Source organism: Coturnix japonica, chromosome 1 (assembly GCF_001577835.2).
Source record: "Coturnix japonica isolate 7356 chromosome 1, Coturnix japonica 2.1, whole genome shotgun sequence".
NCBI classification, from domain to species: Eukaryota; Metazoa; Chordata; class Aves; order Galliformes; family Phasianidae; genus Coturnix; species Coturnix japonica.
Window position 1 is genome coordinate 115,366,194 of NC_029516.1, and position 26,070 is coordinate 115,392,263.

At 39.5% G+C, this 26,070-nt stretch overlaps 1 protein-coding gene across 1 annotated transcript in view; it reads left to right on the top strand.

Annotated features, from left to right (window-relative positions):
* The first annotated feature begins 4,543 nt into the window (after positions 1 to 4,543).
* PRKX (protein kinase X-linked) overlaps positions 4,544 to 26,070 on the top strand; it is a 52,971-nt gene continuing 31,444 nt past the window's right edge. The window contains exon 1 of the mRNA XM_015848788.2: positions 4,544 to 4,750. Within this exon, the coding sequence (XP_015704274.1) occupies positions 4,564 to 4,750 (187 nt within the window). The 5' untranslated portion in view covers positions 4,544 to 4,563. The remainder of the gene's footprint in view (positions 4,751 to 26,070) is intronic.

Sequence of the window (26,070 nt, forward strand, 5' to 3'; positions counted from 1 at the left end):
CTTTGTTTCTGAAAAGGTGATCACAGCTTCATTTGGCGAGGGAAGCTGTTTTGCATGTACATGAGATATGCATTGAGAATATTTAGCATAAACAGTTCTTCAGCAAACACAGGCAAAGCAACATCTAGTTTCCAGATCTCAATCTGGTTTCAGCAGAAGATAGGCACAAACTTGCTCAGGCTGGGCATAAGTCTAGACACCCTAATAAGAACACTTCTGTCTTACAGCTGGAGAAGCTGAAGCATTCCCAAAGCCAGGAATCACTTCAGTGAGATGCTACAAAATCACAGTTTGGGATGTTGGCAGCTGCGTGGTGGGTTTTTAGTTTTTTGGTGGGGCTTTTTTGTGCTTCAATTCTCATTTGGATCAAGACATGATATTCATAACCTTTAAACACTTTAAAGAAAATTAAACGTAATCATATTAAAATACAGGTATGATAGCTGCCGTATGAATCCATAGATATATTTGCATAATATGTGATTGTTCATTATACAAATGCTCTTATTTCCATACATTGAAGGAACTTCTTCAGATGGGCAGTACAATTTCCCCCTTTCTTTGTCACAGGCAGGGATTTCTTGTATGAAATTCCTGCTTGTTTACTTCACAGAACTTGCCTGATCATGAGCTTCTTTAGCAAAACAAAACAAATGAAAAACACATAGCAGTACTAATTACCTTTACCAGCTATTCTTCTTCCTCAGATCAGTCCCACGCTTTTAGGCACTGTACATAATGTGACAAGAGAAGAAGATGCAGAACTATTTATTAATAATAGCAATCAGTGAAGAACTTATTCACTTCCTCCCTGCAGGTTTGGGCAGGTCTCTAACAAACTTGCTGTAGTTATTTCACTGTGATGGTGATGCTAAAGATATGCTTTAATAAGATTTGTAAGGAAAATTATGAATTTATGGGGAGGAAAAAGCATGCTTTCAGGTGGGCAAACACAAAGTCTCTCAAACCACAGGAGAGCCTCTTTTGTCTGCAGTCATGGAGACATTTAAATGACTGATTCTCTTCACAGAGAACCACAAGACCGAGAGTCCGGTGCTTAAATCACATCCATTTGTTTGATATGCATATCACAATGTCTTCTCTAAATGACAGTACAATGAGCTCTGTTATGAATTTTTATATCGTCAGGCAGAAAGCCTGGAATCCTTTCCATTAATTTCCTGGGATCCTTTCCAAAGGTTTCCCAAAAAGGAAAAAAATAAAAATAAAAAAGAAATGGGAAGTAGGTTTGTAGTTTATCACCCACAGAATCACTGTCTGGACAGCGTGGATCTGTGCGTAGAAAGCTGAAGTCTAACAAACGTATGTACGAGAAAGGGAACATGCATTTGTGTTCATGGAGGAACACAATTAACACCTGGAACTGCAACTTCCTTAACAGTTGTGAACTTAGTCTCCCCAAGATCCCGAACTTATAAAGGAATATAAGTAAATGAACACTTTGTACAATGGAAATGGAAGGAAAAAAGAAAAAAAGAAAAAAAAAAAAAAGAAAAAAAAAGACTATCACTCAAAATCACAAGTGTGGAATGGAAACATAAGACATGAAACTGAGCTTTACGCTAGAAGAACCTGGCTGAAGGCATCTACCACATGTGAGAGAAAAGTGGAAAAGATGAGTACTGTGCACTATCTATAAGGTAATTTTCCTATAAGGGAAAATTGAAGATTATTCAAGAAACACCTGTGAGCAAATGTTCACACATTAAGTTGAAACAGTAGCAAAAGTGAAAGACAAAAGGAGAACAGGGCTGCAGACCCTGCAGTCAAATTGGGCAAGAAACTAAGCTTAGTATCTGCTGCTGTTACCCAGTGAGCAGCTCTACTTCTACCTGTAATTCATGAAGTTATGAGTTTTGATTCTCAGTTTCTTTTAATTTAGAAAGAACAGCATTTTATTTCCCTGAAATACTGTACTAATTGGTAGCTGCAAGATAAATTCTAAGTAGGTTATACAGAGGTGGTAAAGCACAGTAATAATATGTTGACATTAAATATAAACATTGCAATTAGATTGCTACAACTACAGCTAGCAAATGCTTTGGATACCAGGCTAGCAAAGCAGCAAGCACAAGGCTGTTTCATCATAAGGAAATGGACACTGAATTCAATGGAGCTAACACCGTTCACAGACCTCACTGAATTCCAGCCTTTTTGAATGGGTCTCACCATATAAACTACACGACAAGCCACAGAACACTGAAGTATAGAAGGAAATTTTAAAAGAAGTTTTAAGTTCTTTAAGAAATTTAATCACTAAAGTTCATATCGTGAACAGGAACATGACTTCAAATTTACCCTCTACAAGGTATTTTCTGTCTTCCTTAACACCTGAGCAGTGAACAATTTCTCTGTTTTCAGGACAAAACTGGTTTCAGGCAGATCATCTCCAGCAGACTGAACTTACGGTAGCCTTTCTTGGTCATAATTTGCTCATACATTTTTCTATATTTATATGCACATTCAGATTTCTTCAGTGGATGAGTATTTATTTTTCAAGCAGTTATCAAGATGTTTCCATTCTTGTCAAGAGAGGCTTGTTGGCTTGTTCAGCTTTTGTCCAAACTAAATTTACCGTCCACCAGAACATTTATAATTTGCAGTTTAAGAAATCTTTCATGGAAATCACAGAATATCCCAACTTGGAGGGGATCCATGATGGCCATCAAGTCCAACTCCTGAAATACATCCATCCTGTTATTGAAATATTTTGTTCAAGGTATGAATCACGGTAATTTCTTGTATACAAAACTTATGATACATAATGCAAAATGAAATTAAATAAAACAGTAAATAGAAGAGTAACACATTTCAAAAAGCACAGTAAGGAAATCTGAAATTTTATAGCAAAAATTATGTCATCATCCTTGACTGATGATTCGTTTCACAGGCTGGCAGGAAGCAGGGATGACCTTGCATTTTTCCAAATTAGTCATAACCCCCACGTCAACAAGGCGAAAGATAAAAATAGATAATACATTCTGTGAGTGTCACAACTATGAACAAGACCACAGGGATCTTTTAAAATTCAAGAGCGATCCATAAGTTTGTAATTTAAATCATTGAACAGAACCTTACAATTGCTTAGGTTGGAGGGCCCTTAAAGACCATTGAGTTCCAACTACACTGACATGAGCAGGTTTGCCAGCCACCTCTTGTCTAGCATCTCAGCACCCTGTGAGTAAAAAACTTCTTGTTAACATCTAACCTCAAGCACCCCTCTTTTAGTTCAAAGCCATTCCCCCTTGTCCTATCACTATCAGACCGTGTAAAAATCCATCCCCTCCTGACTGCAAGGTCCTTTCAAGTAATGGAAGGCCACAATAAGGTCTCCCTGGAGTCTTCTCCAATAATAACAGTTTCTATTGTGACACTCATTTTTGTATGTGCACATATTTATTTCTCAGTATCATTGAATGTGCTCCACACCAAAGTCAGCAGAGCATGCACTTGCATGCAACACAAAGGAAGTGCAAAATGCCACTTCTGTAACCTTACACTCAGCTTTACACCCGCTCCACTCACTGGAGCAAAGGCTAGGAGCTTTAACTAGTATAGAATGGGGCCAGAACAAGACATGGAAAAAATTAGGAATTCCTCCCCCGTTTTGACATGAACTCTTCCCAGTGACTTGGCTCATACACCAGTTTTCCCCAGCTTTCAGTATAATCATCAGCAGCTCCTTGGCCAGAGCTACTCAGTGCTGCACAAAGGGCCCTTCCAACTAGCACAGTGTGGACATACCCCATCACCTCATCATGTACTGCAGCAGGGAACTCTAGGGCTGTCTTCAGCCATACCTCTACCCATTTGAAAACAGGCTACAATCATGCATAGCCTTCTGACATGCTTGGGTGGGGAGTGCTTGAGGTTCTCCAGCTCACTCGGGACTGACAAAGCCTTCCCGCAGCTCGAAGGCAGGTGGGCCAGGAAGCCTCCGTGCCACCCGCAGCGGGCACCGCCGCTCCTCTCAAACTTTTCGAGAGGACGAGGAGGGAAGAGAGGGGACAGCAGCTCTGAGGGGGCTCGTGGACGGCAGTAGCGCCACTCGGGTCTGGAAAGACGGAGCGCAGAGCGCCTGAGTTCCGCGACACGCAGCCGGGCGACGCCTCCCCAGGGCCGCGCCCGCGGCGAGGGCCGAGCTCCGCGCTCCCGCCGAGCACCGGGGCCGCGCTTGCCCCCGCCCCGCCACCCTGTGCGGGCCCGTGCCGCAGCGGTGGCGGGCAGACCCCGCCCCTCCGCCCGGCGTGTCGCTCGGCGCGGCACGGCACAGCACAGCGCAGCGCAGCCAGGCTCGGCCCGCCCGGGCTCTCTCTCTCTCCATTGTCTGCCTGCGCGGCTGTTCCTGCTGCGGGTCGCGGGCGTCGCGGCGGCTCGTGATGCTGAAGGGCTCCGCGTTCCCTCCGAGGCAGTGGCAGCGGGCTCAGGCTCGAGCTCCGGGGCGCAGCCACCCCGCCGCCTGCTGAAGACTGAAACTTTGCGTCCCCGCCGCTCCCTCTCGTCCGCCTCCGCCCCGCCGCCCTCCATGCGCTGAGCGGCTCCATGGACGCCTTCAGCGCCGCCAAGGCCAAAATGGGGGCGAAGAGCGGCGGCGAGGCGGCGGCGGCGGCGGGGTTGGCCGCTCCTCAGCCCGCCGCCACGGCCCCCAGCCCCTCCGGCCCCGGCTCGCCCTCGGCGCCCGAGCCCGCCGCCTACAAGCTGGAGGACCTGGAGACGCTGGCCACCGTGGGTGAGTACGGAGGCTGCGGGAGCGGGGAGGAACAAAGAGCCGCCCAGGTGCTCCCGGCGGGCGCGGCCCCCGCTCCGTCCCCTTCCCGTTGTCGCCGCGCTCCTCGTTTCTGCCCGCGGCCGTGCGGGGCGGGAGTTTGGGCCGTTAACGGGCGACAGGTGCCGCTGGGGCAGCCCCCTCCTCGCACACACACACACACATACACACACACACACACGTCCGCGGCGGGCGTTGTGCCGCCTGCCATGGTGCTACGGGCGCTGGGTGCGAGGTGCGGTTCGGCGCCGCAGCCGAGGAGCGCGCCGCACGGCTCGGCCGTCTGTGGGCAGCGCGGCCGCCCTCCGGTACAGAGCTGCTTCGGCTGGTTTAGCTGCATTCGGGTGCATCGGGACAGAAATTCACCATTTAAATGCAGTCGTAGGACCGGTGAGAGATCAAAAAAAAAAAGTTAGCTGAATGCGTTTAAGTGTATTTCAAAGCCCCAGCGTTCTGAATGCTGATGCGGAGGTGTTTTGCCCTAGAGCTGAATGTTGGTGAAAGGCAGTGTTACATCCCACATCTGCCACACTCAAAAAGGCTCCTGTGATCAACGGCACTGAGGTGTAAATGCACGCACTTAATAACCTGACACATCCACCAGCAGTGGTGATGTGCGCTGTGTTCATGTCAGTGTAACATCTGCCCTCTGTGCAACATACAGCTGGTTTTGTGTGTGGTTTGAACATCTCGAGGTTCAAGAGTACGGAAGTTGGATGTTTTTCATTAGAGATCTCTGGAGGGATTTTTGGATAGGTGTATTTGACTTTCACTTCATCTCTCTTCAGTCACTAAGGTGGATTGAAACCCTTTCTTAGTGCAATTCGTGGTTTGAAAAGGTCTTTAAGAGTGGAGTTGGAAAGGCCTAGGAGTGTGGTGCTTGGTGAAGACAACACTACCTTCTCTTGAAGTATGTTGTTTTATGAGATAATATTTCCACGTTGAAATGTCAACAGGGATTTTATTGAGACGTTAATTGAGATTCCTAAGAGTCTGCCAGAAAGGTTTGTGATGCTTTCCCTCTGCCAGGAGTGGTTCGTCTCGTTTTTTACATCACGGCTGGTTGCTGTGGATACAGTTGTCATCACCAAGTGTTATGACTTCATGTGGAGCACAGTCTGTGGGGAGACATTAATTTCTGAAGAATGCAGTAGTCACAGGAATGTTGCTGAGGCCTATGAAGAAATTGACGTTGGTTGCTCCAAAAGTAATGCCTCCTGTTTGTTTCCAAGGAAGCTACAACAGATATGAAGAGCACAGAAACACTGCTTAATAGAGCAAATTCTCAGCCACAAAACACTACTTTTTAACATGCTTGCCACCTTTAGCTGTGCATTTTTGCCAGCAGTGAGCAAGAGCCTGCGTGCTGATCTTGTAAAAATCTGCACCAGAAGAAGTAACCTACTGCCATCCCTGCTGAAATGCACCACCCATTGCCTCTCTGTGCTTGCATCTACTGTTTGGTTTCCCATAAACGTTCAGCAAGCATTGAGGAATGTCAGTGTGTGCCATATTTTTGACATGAAGGACTGCCCCTCTGCTGCCATCTGTTGTGTGACAGCAAGATGCAACAGGATCTAGGTAGGAAGGTTCAACCTCTGCTCCCCTACCACTAATACCCACCTCTGATGCTGTGGGCCAGCATAATAAAATAAGAGGCATTACTTTCAGAGCATAGAAATAATCCTGATGATGATGTTTTAAAGACAAAACACAAGATGTGATGTGTTATGTCACAGATATATGCATGAGAATTTACTTCAAACAAGCTGAGCCGGTCTATTTTCAGTTGCTTTTGAAGTAGACTTAAGAGATGTCTGCATTCCTCATTACAATGCTGTGAGCAGGGAAGGGATCTCGCTTCTGACCAGGAAGCAACTGGCAGCCTCAAAGTGATACTGAAAGTGAACACAACTGTACCAGCCTCCAAGTGGCAGAGTTTGTAACCTTGAAGATGTGGTTCCCTCCTGAAATGGCTGTGGTGCTGCTGAGGTGAGGGTCAGCAGTTCAGTGTGCTGCAAGTGATGAAAGGTGTATTGCAGCCTGAGAAGCACGTTTTTGCTTGGCTTATTTTGTTTTGTTTTGGGGTTGTTTTATTTTATTTTAGTTTAATAATTTAAATATAGTTTAAGTTTATGTCACATGTACTGAATGAGCACATCTAATCTTTTTGTTCGTGGTTGACCTAGTCTGTACTCCTTTTATTTGATCTCCTTGCAGAAGTACAGGAGATGAAGGTACTGTCATCGGTTGTACTGCAGCAGCCCAGAGCCTTGTGTGCAGCTTGACTGCTGTGAGAAGAACAGCCACTGTCTTTTGACTGTGTGCTCAAAAGCTGTGTGGTCTCTGTCTGAGATATTTGGAGATAGCTATGGCATGAAGGGGAACACCCAGAAATTACAGGAGGTGAAGTTCTGGTATCTTTTCTACAAGGATCACTGTTGCTTGTAGACATACGCAGGGTTAGAAGGGCAGCCTTGGAGACTATCTGCAGGAAAGCGATAATCTGGAGGTAAGCTCCATGCTCCTACCTCTGTGTGCGAGCAGGACATAAGCTAAAAAATTACTGTCTGTGAGAGCATGGTCATCCTTGGGATTGGGCACCTCCTCTTGGAGGATGAAATAAAGTTCTTAATAAAAGCAAGAAGTGTTTGGAAGCGGTACTTTGCTTTGAAGGTAACAGCTGCTGGCTTTAATATCCTCTGTAGGTTGAGAGGATTACTGTCTCTACTAATGTGACCACTCAGTGCAGGCTAGCTTAGAACTGCTACTCTCTGACTTCTCTTGGAAGTTAGATCTGGTTTAGCAGAGAACTGCTTATGAGAGAAGAAAGGGAGGAAAAAGACATTGTTTTACACGGTGATTGGTGAGGGGCATTTGTCTTCCTCTGAACATCCCAGGGCTTTGATATTTGTAGGCTCTCTGGTAAAACATGGAGAGCAGAGACTAGAGTATGCTTTCTGGGGCACTACACTGGAACTTGGCCTACAAGGTAGTTCTGAGTTTGGGGCAGGCACCAGGAGTGGGGTGCAGACTGGTTTCTGGCGCTAAGAACAGGAAGAACATTTCTTTAAGGTTACTTCCTGAGAGGTTGAAGTTGTGGCTTTAAGCTTTCAGGTACATTATTGTTTTGTTAGTTGATTGTTCTTTTTGTTTTACTACCCATCTTACCTAAGAAGGTACGTGCTCTGCCTCCGGAGCTAACGAAGGTGCCTTTTTTCCACTTTTGTTTTTTAATTGATTTTCTTTACAGTAGAGGTTAAGCCACATATGTTTGCTTAGTATGTTCAGAAACTGCCTCTCAGACTAGAATGAAATATTTGTGAATCAGTTGAGTTTAAATGATAAATACTCATCTGTGCCAAGGCTGTGGTAGTACTATGCTGCACAGAAGCAAAAATGTAGATGTCATAGCTACGTTCACTGAAACTTAACAGCTAAAAGTTCACGGCCCAGCCATGCCTAAGTTATCAGTTTCAAAACATTTGTAGGTCTGGGCTGTGAAAAAGAGACTGTGAACAGTGAGTGAATCATCCTGCTGGGCTGGGCTTTTAACAAGGGCACCCTTCTTGTTCCTGGTGTTGGTGTCTGCAGCTGGACACCTTACACGTACTGTGGTGATACTATATTTTTAGTTATGCCTTAGTGGATAAATAACATAGATAAACTAGAGGAATAAGTACAAGTGATAGAGGCTTACAAGCTATTTCTTTACTTTCAAGTAAGTGAAAGCAAGAGAAGAAATCTTACGTTCCCAAATTAAATGTAGGTTAGTGCAGGAGCAGCAGGCAGCTTTGGATGGAGGAGGGTGACAAACTTATTCTTGCCCTCTCCCCTGCGAGATAAGTTTCCTGCCCAATTTTGAAGTGCAGTGAATTCCAAGGCATGCATTTTAAATGCAAATCAGGTTTTGTAAATCTATTAAATTGATTGAAACATTTTAATACTAACATCTCCATTTTAAAAGATTCTTTTAAACGACTGTTCCCATGATGTGCTTTAAATGAAGCAAATGCAGAATAAAAAATTGGGCAAACCAGTATTGCAATTTTTCTGAGCATGGGAAAATTTTAAAAAGTACATGGGAAAAGTGAGACGCAACATATTTTTAAATACTTAATTTCAATGTGTTCACAGACAAAATATGTTAGCCAAATCTATTTTAAATGACTTTATACCGTAGGGACAGTAGGTACAGAACTGCAGTCTAATGCTGAGAGAAGGAAGGAACCTGCTCGTGTATAGGATGTTACAGGACTGTTTTCCTTCTGTGTAGTCTAAATGAAATCTTCTACACAAGGATAAGGTTTTTCTTATATCTCTTCTGTTTCTGACTAAGCCTTGCTAAGCCTTGGTTTTGGTTTTGCTGCTAAGAGCAGCTGTTTTGAATAGTGTTCAGGGAGGTGTGAGAGCATTTTTTTCCTGTTCTGTCACCTTTACTTGATATTGCGATGATAAACAATAATCACTTATTTTACTTGGCAGCATCCTTAAATACCACAAGTTTTGAAGGAAAACATGGTCTGAATGTTGTGACTGTAATGGTGACCTGAATTCACCATTGCATTTGTACATCCTTGAGACTTTAGTCATCTAGCTAAATTAGTTGGATTTTATTTTCACTCTTCTGTGGAATGTCTTGCTTCATTTTTCCCTTCCACAACATCATACTTGTCCAAAAATAAACCTTTAGTACCGTTTTAGCTGATCTAGGGCGAGAATGACCAGGTGTGACTCAGCTTTCTTCTCTTGCTTGTTTGAGCACTGCGGTACTTATTGTGGAATCAGCGGCAACGGGTCCTTCTGCATGAGGTTATTGTTCTTATTTTAGTCTGGAAAACATAATTTGAAACAAGTGCTGTCTTCTGTCTTTCAAAAAGGAAGGTCAGAAAAAGGAAAAGTATATGAAACAAGTCTGAGCACGTGAAATCTGAAAGTTCACATTTCTGCTTTTCTGTCGTTCAGTTTTAAAGTCAGTGTGGAGGTAAATGGCTTACTTAGTATTTGCCTATCACCTATTAAGTCTACAGCTACGTTTTCGTATGTAGTTAACTGCAGAAAGAAATTAGAGATTCTTTCTCTGATGCTGAGAACTTTGTACATTTTAGAATAGGCTTTGACTCTCAAATGTATTTCTTGAAGATAAATAAGTCCTCTGAGTAGCTCAGAGAGACACAGAAGTGCCTTCTGTGATGCAAATCATCTGGAATCAAACTAGTTCTGATATTTCAGAAATAAGAAGCATGCAAAACTCCTCTCCCACAAAATCATGAGCAACTAACACCACACCTTCTCCACAGAAAGTCTCTGCTTAAACAAAACCTAATGTCCCAAGTGAAGATATCATTGAAAAATTCTACCATCTAAAGTATCGTATACCAACCCAAGCTTGAACAGATAGAAAATGTGAACAGAAATAGATAATTATTTATTTACATACTTAGTTTTGAAATACATAATTTGTTAGGATCCTTACTGCTTGATTCAGCTTTCTGTGTTTAGATTCCAGAGTTTGCCTGTCTGAGCTTTTGGTAGTGGACAGCAATAGTAACTATTTGAATATTCAAGAGGTAAATATCAAAAGGAATAAAAGGGTGTTGGAGTTTATGTGCTCCTTCTGTTTGTTGTGAGGAGTGTAGACACACAAACAAATTCACGGAATGAGTTTTCCTGAAGTGGGAGATGAGAACTTCTTGTTTACCTTGCAAGGACTTGTCTGGGCATAAGCTGTACTTAACTAAATTAGTTTAGGTTAAACAGTACAACTCCTTTACTGTTGATACTTTCTAATGTAAAACATCTTTAGCATTAGCTTAAGGAGTAGTTTAAAATACATCGCCTTGGTAAAGTATAATATATATCCTTCCATTCTACAAAGTTTTGGTGCTGTTTCAACAACTTTGGTGAGTTGGTAAGTAAGATTTTGCTGAATGCTATGTTTTGCATGCATCTGGGATATTCTGGTGATAGGGAATGGCACATTTCTTTTCGAGCTTTTTTTTCATATAGGGACTTTAAATGTATGACTGCTGAGGAAATACCTGTAAGGCAGGTAAATTGTAAAAGTAGTTAATAAAGCAGTATATTGGAATGCGAGTGAAATGTTACAGGACAGAAAAATATTTTCAGAACACTTGGGTCATCCCACCACTCTCTTTGTTTGGATTTCTGTAGTCTTGCTTTGTTAAGTTTTGTAAAAGAAATGTTCAAATCTTTGCCCGTTGTTTTATGTTACTTGTTTTACTTTGGGTAGCTATAATATACTCGAAGGGATTTGAATTAATTTCAGTTGTGATGGTAAGTCTAAGTTGGCAAATTCAAGACTTGCTTCTTAAGAGATTTCAGGGGACAGTGCTTGAGAAGATGTTACTTCTGAAGCAGTGAATGGTGCCAGCCTGAAAGGAGCGGAGTGTAAGATAGAAACAGGATTTCTGTGAGCAGTTTTGCCTGACACCCACTGGTAATCTCAAAAGATAAAATTTCTTAGCCTAATACTGTTTTATCATTTTGGAAAGCTTATTTAAACAGGAATGAAACGTCTTGTTCTACTCTGAGGAACACTCTGAAAATGCTAAAAGAGCAGTCTCATGGGGATTAACTTAAGCTCCCTTCTTGTTTTTATGCAGTTTAAGGGCCCCAGTCTTAGTGAACTCTGAATAATTTGTGTTTACAGTTCAATTTAAGCTGGTTAACTATATCCATGTAAATACCTAAGCTCTTTCACTGAAAGGCAGAGAGATGGCTGAAGTTGGGGGAATACTGCTGAAGCCATAAGTCCTTACATACTCGTTTTATTCTGAATATGCTCATCATAACATACCTAAATTGTACATACAATATACTATTAGAGTTCTCTTTTATAGGCATCCCTAAGCTAGGCTTTAACTGTTTGTCTCTAGGTGACTCAACTGTGAGATAAAATGTATTTATGTTTGTTATAATGAAAACAAAATGTTACACTTGGCCCTGGGGTTGACTGCTCCTGTGATCATTGGAACTACTCTTTACATTCCTCTTTATGACCCTGTACTGCATTGGAAAGCACAGCAATGACAGCAGAGTGGCAGGATCCTAGGTATGTGAGGATCTGCTCAAATGCAACAGCTGTGGGCACAGAAACAAAGGAAAGAAACTGCTTACCTTCAGAAGGCCTCATGTAAAGAGGAATCTCTAGCAAGATACCCTTGACTCCACTGCCAGCCCTTCATTGAGGTCTTAGAGCAGATCTTGGCACCATCCCCATCAGTCACTCAGGGGCATTGCATGCACATGAGCAAGTGCTCATTGGGTTGGCCCTGCCTTCTCACCAGGTGCTCAATCACTGGTTCAGTCCATGACTTTGCATTTCTGCTCCAGACCCCCAACTTTATAGGTCTTTTGGGGAGCAGGGAAGTTCAACTACATCTCTGAACTAATTTGAATATGGTTTTCTAATTGTTAGACTCTGCTTACTGTTAACTGTTTGTTTAACATAAAAATAAAAGAAGAGAGGTTGTATGGTTTTATTTGGTTTGCAGTGTGTGTTGTAGCCCTAACCCCAATAGTTTGTAGGGTCTAGAAGTAAATATTTATATATATAAAACCTTTGTATTTTGTGTCTTTTCTGGATATTCAGTGTGAAGATCACCTGTAGCTTTATCGGCTTATAAAACTTAAAAATATATGTGTATATGTAGTTAAATTTATATAGAGTTATAAAACAAGCTCTTTAATCCTGTAGTTTGAGGTAGAAAGGATGAGAATATGAGAAAGTCTTTTGCTTGGTTTTTATCAGAGTGTAGTTACATAGGACTTCTACGTGGTTACCTTTTAACATTTTGAAATTCCTTATTTATACAGAGCATTAACATAGTATCTACAGCATGCTGTTGTGCTTACTTAATGTATCTTTAACTTGATTCAAGGATGCATTCTGATCTGATTTTTTCATAAAGATCACATTAACTTCTATTCAGCTCTACTGCGCAACTTGCAAGATTTCAGGAGGTATAATCTATGTATTCATTGACTACATTGGAAAGGCAACCCTAGGCAGAAGAGCTGTATCACTTTAGAAGTTACAGATTGTGATTTATACTTGTATTTGCTTTCCATGTGTATACCTCATGTTATTCTATTTGTGCATTTAAAAAAAAAAAACAAAAAAACAAAAAAACCAATAAAGCTATTAAAGCATTATATTTTTACTTGGAAAATGAAAGAGGAAAATGTGGTACTGCTAAGTTTTTTCCTTTGGTTTTCTATGATACTTTCAAAGGAGGCAAAGCTTTGTTACAGAATCATCAGAAGTGCCCATTTTGGGTTCCCACTATTGCAGTAATTGAGTTTTGGAGTGGTTGCTCATTATGACATGCCTTCTTATACAGAGTTCTTGACATTTGCTTAAATGTTGTTCTGATTGTACTGGGGACTGAGCAATCTGAAATGTTTAAGGTAATGACACAGCCATTACTAGAAAAGGTTCAGGGAGCTCCCTGGATTAAAGCAGAATATCTGGTTTGTATTTCATTTCATGTCTCTCATGTAGTACTCCAGTCAGTAAATTGAACGCTTCAGGATATTTTAGGGAGACAGACTCTTCAAAAACAGGCTAAACTGGGTGTAAGATTTTTACCTTGCTGATCTACTAATTAGGATGAACTGCAATAGTTATATGGGTGGCAAGTTTACAAATTAAGAGGTTGGATGCTGTCTGTATTTATGTAAAACTTGTCAGTACTGTAATAGCAGACTCTACCATCTCCCCCCAAATTGATGACAGACTTGTAGCCTCAACCCCTTCCCTCCAGCTTGGTAATGGCTCCTTGTAGCTCCTTGTGTGCAACAGATGATAGCCTGTACAGTTCTAATTCTGCAGAGCTTGCCAGAAATAACTTCGGAGTATGCATTTTAAAATTTTAGATTGTTTTCAGAACGATTAATGGGTAACTCCTTCTGTGTCCCTGGGGAATTTAACAAACAATGAGGACAGCTGCTGGTCAGCTGGGATTCTAAACTGGGATTCTTGTCATGTCTTTCATGAAAACGTGTCAAGTCGCATTTCAGCATCCTGAATTTGTGTCCTGTTGCCACTAAACTCTTTGTGATTTTTTGCGAATTTCGAAGGCTTCTGAAGACTTCTGCTGTATATTGTTGTCATACTCAGAAGTGGTAGATACAGAAGCTACACTGAATCAACAACACTGTTCTTTCTTCCTTTATTTTATTTTATTTTATTTTATTTTATTTTATTTTATTTTATTTTATTTTATTTAGTCTTACCAACATACTTTAAGCCACTTACAATAAATTAGCATTAGCAACTATAAAATTTTCTCATTCCTGAATCTCTTTTGAAATAATGGAATATAATCACTTTGAAAATATTCCATAAGTTTCCTAGAATTGCAGCTAATTTCTTATAGTTGCTTTTAAAAACTCCGTGCACCTCTTCTAACAATTTCACCATGAGTAGCAATGATTCCTTGGATCTCTTTCTTGAATTTTTTCCTCGTTTCCTGTTAGGTTTTGTTACTTCCTTGTTTAGAAATGCAGCTGGGAAGAAGCTTTGTGAGAGGCAGCATGTCCCACAAGACAGAGCCATTAGAGGCAAAGCAAAGTAATTGGAATTGTAAAGAAGTGGAGGGGAAAAAAAAACACAACATAAAAAGGAACAACTCCAAGGTTAATGCAAAATATTTTAAATGAAATGAAAATACATTTCTTCCGGGGGAGAAAATATATTTAAGTTTTTGAATGTGTGTTGTGAACATTCTGTCTTTCATCAGTGGAAGAGTAGAAAGAAACTGGGGCATATCCATTCTTGACACATTACAGCCAATGAAAACTTTCGCTTTTATGTTTTAAGCAATCAAACTAGGCAACACTGTCCATGACAGGAGGTTGGAGCTCCATGATCTTAAAGATCCCTTCCACTGTAAGCTACTCTATGATATTATTAAACTGTATCTTCATTCTAAATGTTGAAATCGAAAGAGTTCCTAGAATTGTTTTGACTCTTGTTGTCTGTAACACTTAATTTAAACTAGAAGATTCTTTTGTTGGAGATGGCGATGACTGCTTTCAGTGCTGCTTACTTGGTAGGCAGGCCTACAATTTTCAGTGCTTCTGCAACAGTCAATTGTGATTTAGGCAGTGTGCAGCATTGTTGCTTGATTTGAGGTACTCCTGGGAAAACAGCTCTCTGGAAATATGTGATAGGACAATTTGAGAGTATCATGTGCATTTTGTGGAGTAGCAGCATTGCAGCGTCTGAAATCTGAAAGCTATTTTGAAATGGTGTCTTCCCCTGCACCCCGAAGTAGTGTAGCGTGACATAATTTTGCAAGCAGGAGTTGATCATGAGATATGCGAGTGGCTGGGTTATAATTCCATAAATGCTCAACTTGACTGATATCCATGTTAAATTGAGAAACTTAGCAATTTTTGTTGTTGTTGTTATTTTAAATATTCTTTTAGTATGAAGTATGTATGAATTATATGCAGGTGATGTGACTTATTAGTGAATGCTTTACTTTTTGGGAGGAGACTGATTTATATGGTATTACTAAGTAGAGAAACGATATTGTGCAGTGGGAAACTTGGAAGCTGACTGGCTGTGTTTCTAATTAGCCAGTTCCTGAACAACCTTGTTTTTTTCTGATGTCTTCAACTAAACACATCCAGCTTTAAATCAGGAACTGGTTGCACAGTCCTTAATCTTAGAGTCTGCCTGTTTCACCTTGCTTTTATGATTTCCATAGGACACATTCCTTGGTGATAAAGCCTGCTATATAAATAATTTTCTCTTTGAGTCTTGATCTTAAATGTTTACTTGCAAATGAAGTGCTTTGAAATAATATGTGTGGAGACAATGATTCATTCCTCTATATAATTTTAAATAACTATTTCAAAATTTGTTGGCTTTTTTTTTTTTTTGCCTGGTTGTTATTTATATTTTAATAGAGGCTGCTTAGTGAAAAGAGAACTACTGAAGAGAATGGATTGTTGGAAAAGTCTGGCAGGCAGAAACAGTGGTGAATGCTAAGATAAAGCTATACCTTTGTTTGAGAATGTTGTAGTGGTGAATTCATTGATATCCTGAAGTTGGTCACTCCTACCTACAAGTATTGCCAGTTTATAAAATACATTGAAAAACTTCTCTTTAATCTTCACATGTTTCAGCATTTAAAGAATTTGTAGGAGGGATAAATGTTTTCGCTTGCAGTTGAATGTAACAGAAATCCAGATAATCCCAGGCTAATTGCATTTTCTTGCATAATTGTATTTCATTTTTGATAGAGAAACTCCGAGCAGTGTTATTTGAGAACAAACATTACTGTTACCTGACCTCCCTTGTTCCTACAAAATACAGTGCTTGAAATAAATTAAACAGTGATTTCAGTAATGGAAAAGGGAAAAAAAAACATAGAGGTACTGGAACATTTGAGGGGGATGTCAGAAGAGCAGAGGTATTGAAGAAACAACAGAAAAAGTTTTGTTTTCTTTTTAGTTTGTTTTCATTTGAGATCCTTCTGTAGCACAGTTGCTTAGTTGCATGAGCAAGTCAGATCCTTTCCTGTGAAAACTTCTGAATAATTTATCATGCAGGACTTATTTAATTTTAAATAGTAAGGAGCTGACTAAAAATAACAGTATAGAGAAAATAGGGACTTTTAAGCATTGGTGCTACTTAGTAGGATTACCACAGATACACAAACAACTGATAACATTTAATTTTTATATCATGATGATATTAGTAATTTGTGCAGCTTTCTTCTCATGCTTCATGAGTACTTCATTTCAGATTGTACAATGCCAGTTTTCCATCAGTGGTGCAGGAGGAACTCTTACTATGAAATAATAATTTCTTCAGTCTCTGTCCTGTCTTCTGAGACTGTTAATTGTTCCACAGCATTGTGAAATGGTGGTGACAGTCCTGAAGAAGAGTGTTATGTAGTGGAGAAACTGCTCTATCAAATAGTGCTACCGTGTTCTTTAGGTCTGTTGTAGTTTCCATGGAAAGAAATAGAAGACATTGATTCCAGAGTGACCTGTGAATAACTGGTGCTTGTGCACTCTTTCTTTTAAGTGTAGTTCCTGAATTATGTACTATATTAAAATGCTTATTCTTTAAAATGAAGAACTGAAAATACATTTCTATTGAGAAATGTGCTATTGTCAACTGTAATTGCAAATGAATGTCTTAGTAAACACCAGTGCTACAGTTCTTGAGAAGTAGTCTGCAAGGGTATGTCAAGTATTATTGCCTTGAGAACTACAACTCATGAATTTGATTAGCTGCAATTTAGTCTGTCCTATCAAAACAGTGCTGAATTTACTGCTTGCTCTCTCTACTGCAGACTGTGATGCTCCTTTTAGATTTGTCAATGTATGTTCAAGTAACTTATTAGTTTTTATAGGACAAGAGAATGAGGGTGAGAACTGAGAAGCAGACATGGCAGTAAACAACAAAATAAATTAACCTGTGCTTGGATTAATGAGTGTACATTAAAAAGTTTCATGTATGAAGATGATGTTCATAGGAAAACAGTGAGAAATAACTGAAAATCTTGAGGAAAAATTTCTTATGTCAATACAAAAGCTTTATTTCAAGTATTGGACTGTGAATGAATGTGACTGTTTTGGTGACTGGAAAGTGAGAGCAAGGAAAAAGGGTCTCTCTGTGGTGGCTAGATGATAAATGTAACTGATAGAACTGGAAACTGTGTTTCTATTAATATGATTTATCTAATAATAGTGTTCATATTACTACTATCAGATAATATGGTTGATATCCTTTCTGATCAGGCAGAACATTATGAGTTAAGTTCCTGGAAATAACTCTGTGGCCTGGGGCAGAGACTGACTGGAACATCTCAAATGTTGATAATTGGTTTCCATGCTGTACTTTAAGTGTTAGATTTTGTCTGGAGTGGAGATTTTTGAGAAAGGTACCACTAATCGTGAACTGCTTATGTGCAGATCTCAGCACTGTGACTTCAGTCATTTCTGCTTTTCTGATGCTTTTGTCTGTTACAGATAAGGAGAGGGGACTTCTGTTTTGGTTTGTTTTCCATTTGGGGCATGGTTTCAGATTAGCCAGTCCACTTAGGATAGTGAATTGTCCATGTGTATTAAGTCAATGTGTTTGTCCAAGCAGTTATCATAAACTGCAGTTTTTATCACCTCAATTTATTATTTCTTTTCCCTTATGTTTATGTATGCCACTATATTGCTTTGTACATAGTTGCCAGCAGGTTAGTGGCTGAATCCTGTCCATCACCAAGATGAGTTTCTGCAGATTGAGGTGGGTCATTACATGTCACTGAAAGATGTGAGGATGAAATTTCATCAGCTTAAACTCACTGCATGTGAAAGGAATTAAATGGTCTTTTCTTCTCAGTGCAGTGAAATACTGAATTTGTTTGGCAGAACTCAGAAGTGCTTCAGGTTTTATGTCCATTGGTCACTTTTAAAGAAGGGTTTGTGTCAAGGTACATGCTTTTGTGGGATTCCACTAGAGAGGGATTTTCTGATTCCCTTTTATTTCTGGTGTTGTTCAAAGTCTAAAATATGGACTTATTCTCTTTTATTTTTTATTTTTTTTAATGGAACCAGTCCTTGAACAGAGAGATGATATTTAAGAAAAGCCTAGTTCTTTGTAACATGGAAAACATAGACAAATTTGAACAAAACTGTAATTAGAAATTACACTTGATCTACATTATGAGAAATTATATGCAATTTAAAGAAGCAAGTACTGTGCTGTTAGTGGGATTTAGTAGTGTTCTGTAACAGCTGTAATAGAGGTAAATGGGAACATTCTCACACTGCACATGCTGTTATATATGGGGTAGGTTGGTCATTATATGCATAGATCACCCTAAAAGTAATGCCTCCTGTTTATTTCTGCAGAAACTACAACAGGTGGAAGGAATACAATAGAGTTGCTTGTTAGAGAAAATTGTCAGCTACAAAACACTCTTTTTCAACCCAGAAAAAATGTTGTCTCCAAAATGGTGTCACTACCATTACATGTGCATTTTTACCAGCGACAAACAAGAGCCAGTAGTAGGTTGTTGATTTGTGGGGTTACTTGATAGATACTCAGATGTCTATCATTAAAGCAAATTTGCATTGGAGAGAGACAAAAACAAAAAACAAATAACCCAAACAATAACAAAAACTGAAATCAGAGGGAAAGAAATACATGATAAGGCTGATGTAGGCAATTAGCTTCTAACTGTGGAAAGCTGGCACACTGGCTCTTTTTCCTATTTAGAAAATATATGGTAAAAACAAGGAAAAAAATCTCTCTACTTTGTGTGGCTGAACTGATGTCAGAAAGCAGAAACTTTAAATGAGGTTAGGTTTATGTCTTTGCATTATGTAGGAAATTACATAGTGGTCCATACAATCCCAAGTAAAAGGATAGATTTAAGCCAGCAGTCCTTTTCACTGTATTGAAGTATTTACAGTAAAGAAGACTGTTAAATTAACATTAGTGTGTCTTTAGTAGTGTTTTGCATTAATACTAAGAATATTTACACTTCATTTTTATCAATAATAATAGTTTCTAGAGCCTTCACAGATATTTTCTTCTGAAAATTTTAAATGCTTTGAGAATGGATTTCTGAGGTTGGGATTTTGAAACTTAATATTTGTATTAGTGCATTTGTTCCAGTTCTGTATCAGATAGAACTTCTTTTGGATATTCTAGATTTATTTCCTCTTTCTTGCATAATAGCTCTTTATATGGAGAATATTAAGTTCATTCTAGTGCCAAACAACAGTGATTTCATCTCCTTGCTTTGGACAATGTTACATTATTTTCTGTATGGTATAGTATGAGTGAATGTGGAAAGGTAATGACCATGTGAAGTAAACTCTAGACGCCTAATGCATCTTTCTGTAGTCTCTCAGGAGTATCAGTTGATACTGTCTTAGGAATATAAACAAAGCCTTCCCTTTGAGGAATACTTTGTTCCACTTGCAAATTGTTGGTTATCTTATTAACCCTTACCTCAAAATAAATCAGTGAGTATTCCAGACAGAATACTGAAATAGTCTTTTAGGACTTATTGACTCACTACTTGATTTATTGTGTAAAACTTAATTTACGGAAAATGAAATATGCAGTCCCACTCACCCAATGTACTGATGATAGCTTATGGATAATAGATCATTTTGGTCATCTCCAGAAGGGCATTTGTTCGCTGCAGTTACAACACTAAGTCCTTTGTGAGTATGATAGTATGAACATGTGATTGTATGAATATCTTCAGTATATCCTATTCAGAATAAAGATTGAGCTAAAGTTTTTTGAAAAGTGCTTAGTTGCATCAGAAATCCTTTTCTATTTTTCTCTGCATAAAAGCTGAAGTGGTACCTTTGGAGTCTTCCATGCTACCTAAGCTTCAATAGCTGATATAAAATTGTAGACTATCTGTAAATAAAGGTTTACAAATTACGCACAATTCTGAGGCATGACTTTGCTGTTATTAATTGTAAAAACTCTTTCTTGTGTTTAATGTCTACTTATTAACAACAGTCACAGAATCACAGAATGACCCAGGTTGGAAGGGACCTCAAGGATCATGTAGTTCCAACCCCCCTGCCTGGCAGGGCCACCAAACATACACATTTACTAGATCAGGTTGCCCAGGGCCCCGTCCAACCTGGTCTTGAACACCTCCAAGGACGGGGCATCCACAACCTCCCTGGGCAGCCTGTTCCAGGGCCTAACCACTCTCCTAGTGAAGAACTTCCCCCTAACATCCAACCTAAATCTTCCCTCTTTTAACTTAAAACCATCCTGCAATGTTATTTAACAAAAAAAAAGAAAAAAAAAAAAAAAAAAGGTAGATGAATGAATTGACATTTTTTCTTTTTAATAGCACATTCATGAAATCGTGGTGTTTGTTTTCCTTTTGATACTGCTGGAGGTTGTAGAATCAGAGAATGGTTTGGGTTGGAAGAGAACTTAAAGTCATCTAGTTTAATCCCATTGGCAGGGACACCTACTAGATCAGCACTCTGGTCATCTTTGTGGCCCTGCTATAGACCCACTTCCAAAGTTCCTTGTGTTTCTTGTGTGCTGTGGGTTCTAGAGCTGAACAGAGGCGGGATCGCATCAGAGCAGAGCAGAAGGGATACAATCACCTCCCTCAATTTGTTAGTTATGCTTTGTTTGAGGCAGCCCAAGGTAAGGTTGGCCTTTTAGGGCTACAAGTGCTCACTGCTTATTTATATTGAATTTCTCATTGCAGTCCTTCTTTGTGTGATTGTGTAGGCATCATTTGGCATAGTTTTGATGACAGATATGAAGAATTTAGTGGGCTGCTAATGTAACGTCTACAATGTGATTGTCAAACCCACATATGTAGAACCATTTCTGGGTCGGCAGAGAAAAAAAGGTACTTTGGGCTCACAGACTGGATACGTGTAACTGCTCAACTCAGTACAGAAGTGCCTTTTTTTGCCCTTTGGGAAGGAGGTTTACCTAGTTTGTCAAAGGCAAGCTTGCTCTGTAATGAGAATTGTTCTGGTAATTCCAGCTCTAGGTGTGAGGAGAATGTTGATCATATGTTTATAAGATGAAGAAAGTCTTATCAGTTTATGTTTATGGTGCAAATGGTCAGTTGCTTCTTCTGCAGGATTAGCCTGCAACTTTACTACTACTACTGTTCCTTTGCTTTGTGGAAAGTCTTTTAATAAGTTCTCACCACGCATAGCAGCAGGGCAAGAGGTGTGACAGCCTTTGAGGACACACTCTTCATACTCTGTGGTGTCCAGCCTCACAGAGATAATATGGGGCTCTGTGTTCCATTGTGGTAAACTCGTATTTTTGAAAGAAGGAAGAACTCCAGCCTTGAACAACTTGTCACTGTGTAGGCTTTGTCTTTAGTATTTTTTGGCATGGTGAATTATCTCTGAGTCAGTGAAATTTAAAAATAATAATAAAAAATAATAATAAAAGAAAAGGTTGATTGTTAATTATATTTTTAAGTGCCAAATGTGGGTACTGGCTGACAGTGAACTTTATTTTTGGTGCTGTTTTGTTACGGTTTTCTTTCTGAATATTAATGTGACTTGACTTCAAGCTGGCCTTTTTACTTAAGTCTCAGGTTCTCAGTCTTGCTTCTGTTTAAACAAATACACTTGCAAGTGTGTTTCTGCACAAAGATCTTCTATGCTTAATTCTGTGGTACCACACAACATAGCATATCCTATTGTATTTTCAACTGTGTATTTCACTATTTAGTTATTTCCAAATGTTTAATGAATTTTAAATAAAATAGACAAATCCGTCTACCGAATTTATTCCTCAATGTTATACTTTAAAAGTGTTCTAGAAATACCACAGTAAATAGTGGGTATTTTTTAAAGTCTTTTAAAATACAGATTTTGTGTACTATGTGAAATGATTTTCTTCTCCTTTAGAACTACTTTGCATGAAGATTGAAGTGAAATGTAATTGAAGTGTCTATTGTAAGAGGTAACAGTTCCTCAGAGGCTTCCGTCCTGTGTTGGTCAAGTACAAAGAATGTGGCTTTCATTACATTCATTTAGCAATAATAAACCTCTGTACTTCTGAAAGATTTTTTCCATTTGATTTTTAGAAGGACACAGTCAAGGATATTAACCCTGATACCTTCTTTGAATTGATGTGGGAATGACTTGCATCAAGTAGTTCTTCTGGGGAGAAAAGCAAAGCGAAAAAAGGAGAGAAAGTTACCTACAAGATCGATTGTGGGATAGACATAAATACACTGATTATGTTAAAAAAAAAAATTAAAAAAAAAAAAATTAAAAATAATAATAAAAATCCTAGAAATCCTAAAAAGGTTGTAGGGGCACATATTTAGAGGCTGAAAAGGAAAGTGGCTAAGCAGGTGTTTAGTACCAGTATTTGGCTTTTCATAATTTAGATGATACTACTGTAAAAATTTGGACATAGGGTGTAAGTCATGTAACTCTGATGTTTATCAGATGCCTTGCAACTTCACTTTCTGTAGAATGAAGTGACTCTTCAAGTCCTTCTTGGCTTACTGTATTCCTAAACCTTTTTTTTTTTCTCTTCTTTTCATCACCAAAATGTTGGTTTTTATGAGGCAAAAACATATTTTGGGGCACAGCTAATTTCTTTAGGTTGGTCAGCTTCAATGGTTTTCACTTTATTGTGGGTACTGTTATTTCTGTACATGAAGTAATTTACCATAAACATATAGAAGCTAATAGGTTCAACTACTGCAATTGACAGAACAAAAGCTACTGGAACAATGTATTAAGTGGCTGAACTGTGCTGTATCTTCTATATAGGTGCTATTTTAAATGTTCAAGACAATGACAGCTCCCATTAGTTAGAAGTGCTTGAAAAAGTCCGTGACCTAGTAAAGAATAAAACATTTCATGTTCATTTTCATGTAAAAACAGCTAAATATCTCCACGAAGAATGTTAGTAAAGCAACTGATCAATCATGTATGTGCTTACAGCTGAAAGAGAATGTGAAGAAGATAATGATGAGAAAACTTCAGTGTCATTTTAGATAAAGATTTGTGTGTGAGAATCTGCAACAAAGCTTTTGTGTGTGTGTGTGATTTTTGTGTGTTCTCATGCAAGCTCTACTCAACATCTCTGTTTTTGCCTTCACTGGGAGGGAAAAAATCACTGGAAAGCAATTCTAATTCATCAGAATAAGTGAAAAACTGAGTATTAATTATACAATAATTCATTCTTTATCATAGAATCATAGAATGGCCTGGCTTGAAAAGGACCACAATGATGATATGGCTTCAACCCCCTGCTATGTGCAGGGTCGCCAATCACCAGACCAGGCTGCCCAGAGCCACATCCAGCCTGGCCTTGAATGCCTCCAGGGATGGGGCATCCACAGCCTCCTTGGGCAACCTGTTCCAGTGCGTCACCACCCTCTGTGTGGAAAACTTCCTCCTCATATCTAACCTAAACCTCTCCTGTCTCTAAGACCATCCCCCCTTGTCTTGTCAGAGGTACATTTGAAGTATTCTTTCTTCACAGTAAAATAGGATTCAGTTCCTTTTGGCTTGAACTACTTCTGGGGCACAAAGTTATTATTAATTAATTAATTTATTTTTTAAATTTAGTACTAATCCCAGTTCAGGGGTAGGAGGTACAAGAGCAGATGCAAAATTTAATATCCAGAGAAAAATTAGGATTAATCATTTTGAGTTATAGTACAAATGTAGTTTGAAACAGTTTAGTAATATCATGAAATCAGAGAGGGCGTCCGGAGGAGGGCTGCAAAGATGGTGAAAGATGTAGAGGGCAAGACATACGAGGAGCGGCTGAGGTCTCTCGGTGTGCTCAGCACAGAGCAGGGGAGGTGAGGAGAGGCCTGATGGCGGCTGCAGCTCCTCACAGGGAGCAGAGGGGCAACCCTGAGCTTTGCTTTGTGTGACAGCGACAGGGCCCGAGGGAACGGCATGGAGCTGTCAGGGGAGGGGCAGCTGGGGGTCAGGGAAAGGGCAGAGGGCATAGAACAGGCTGCACAGGGCAGCGGGCACTGCCTCAAGCTTCCAGAGTTCAAAGGTATGTCTGGACAGTTCTCTCAGTCATAGGGTTTGAATTTGGAGTGGTTCTGAGTGTAGCCAGGAATTGGACTTCATGGTCTTTGTGGGTTCCTTCCAACTAAAAATATTCTTTAATTCTGTTGTGAAATAGCTGGGGCTTATTCACAATGAAGAGAAAGAAGAAATATCCAAAGATTCTGATAATTTAGTTTAAAATCACCCAGATATTTATAGTATTTTCATAGATACCCACCAGATTGTGTACCAATAAATAAATAAATAAACAAATAAGAATTATCTGGAAATAGAAATTAACTTTGGCTGTGGTTGTTCTGTTGAATTGTTCTTAAAATCAAGAATCTGGCTCAGAACTGTTTGGAAAAACAGGAAGCTTGTCTGGTATGTTTTAGTTTGCGTGGTGATTCCTGGTGATTCTTAGTTCAAACATAATTAAGTGGATGATTCATCACCAGGAGTTACAGACATAATTGCTTAATATTCTTCTCTGGCATATCACATTCGTAGGAAATTGAAAATAGGCTAAGCCAAGTTCTGTAATGTTATGTACAGTTTTAGTATTGTGTTGTTCTAGACTCTCTTTGTACATAGAAAGAAGTGACACGTATTCAGGACCTTTGGTATTTGGAAGTAGGAAAGAAGTGGACTGTTATTTTTTCTGGCAGGACCAGCAGGAGCTGTGAATCTTTTGAGTCAAGAGCAAGGCTGTGTTAAGAACATGCATTGGTTTATATTCTACTTGAGATAAAGAACTGATATTGAACTTTGAGTTGAAAGTGGCTTGACAAAGAGATGAATCCAAAATCCAGAGTAGAAAAAAGAAAAGATCGCACTGGAACACCACTTCCAGAGGTATCTCTCGGGCAAGTAGTACTGTATCCTGCAAAAAGTGGTAATTTCATTCGGAATCTAGAGGGCAGTTGTTTTTTTCTGTCTGCTGTCTTAGATTGTTGCTACGTAGAAAACATGCTCATCATCCAAGTAGTTCCTAGTGGAAACTGAGAAACAGTACAGTGAATGAATGAACAAAGTCATAAAACTCTGGCAAAATGCTGTATGAGGCAGTTCGGTCTTATTTTATATGCTATCAAGCTCTTACACCCTTGATAACTGAAGGATATACAAGAGCTATGCAAAATGTGTTGTTTAACAGTCACTTTTTTTTTTTTTAAAAAAAAATAATGTGACATAGAGCAATAGGCACCATACAAAACCTCTACATTTCTTTATTTCTCTGTTGTGTTTTTTAGGTGTAGATCCGAACTCTCTAGGAGGGTGTAGGTATAGAGGTGCTGGTTATGAAGAGCAGCCTTTAGTTGTTTTATGGTACAACATGAAGACTCTGGGCATGTTGAGTCTGCAAACCATTTTGACTTGGTACTGGTCTGTGTGTTGAGGAAACTTGTCTTACTTTGCTTATCTGCAGTAAAAGTCCCACAGCTGCTTGTGTTGTATGATTTTCCCTTCGTTCTCCAAAATATTTCTCTAAAATATTATCTTTGGGTTAGCTTGGGCAGGCTCCTCTTCTTTGCTACATCCCTTCTTCCCCTTCTTTGTCAGGAATAATGAAAGCCCTCTCTGCCTTTTAAGACATGTAATGCTAGGCTGTTAAAGTTCTATCAGAAGAGAAGACCGATTAAGGAGCAGACAGATTCGACACTGTGTATTAAGACTGTAATCTGATACAGTTTGCCTGCTTTATCTCTGAAATTCAGTAGAATTGTCTGCCTTGT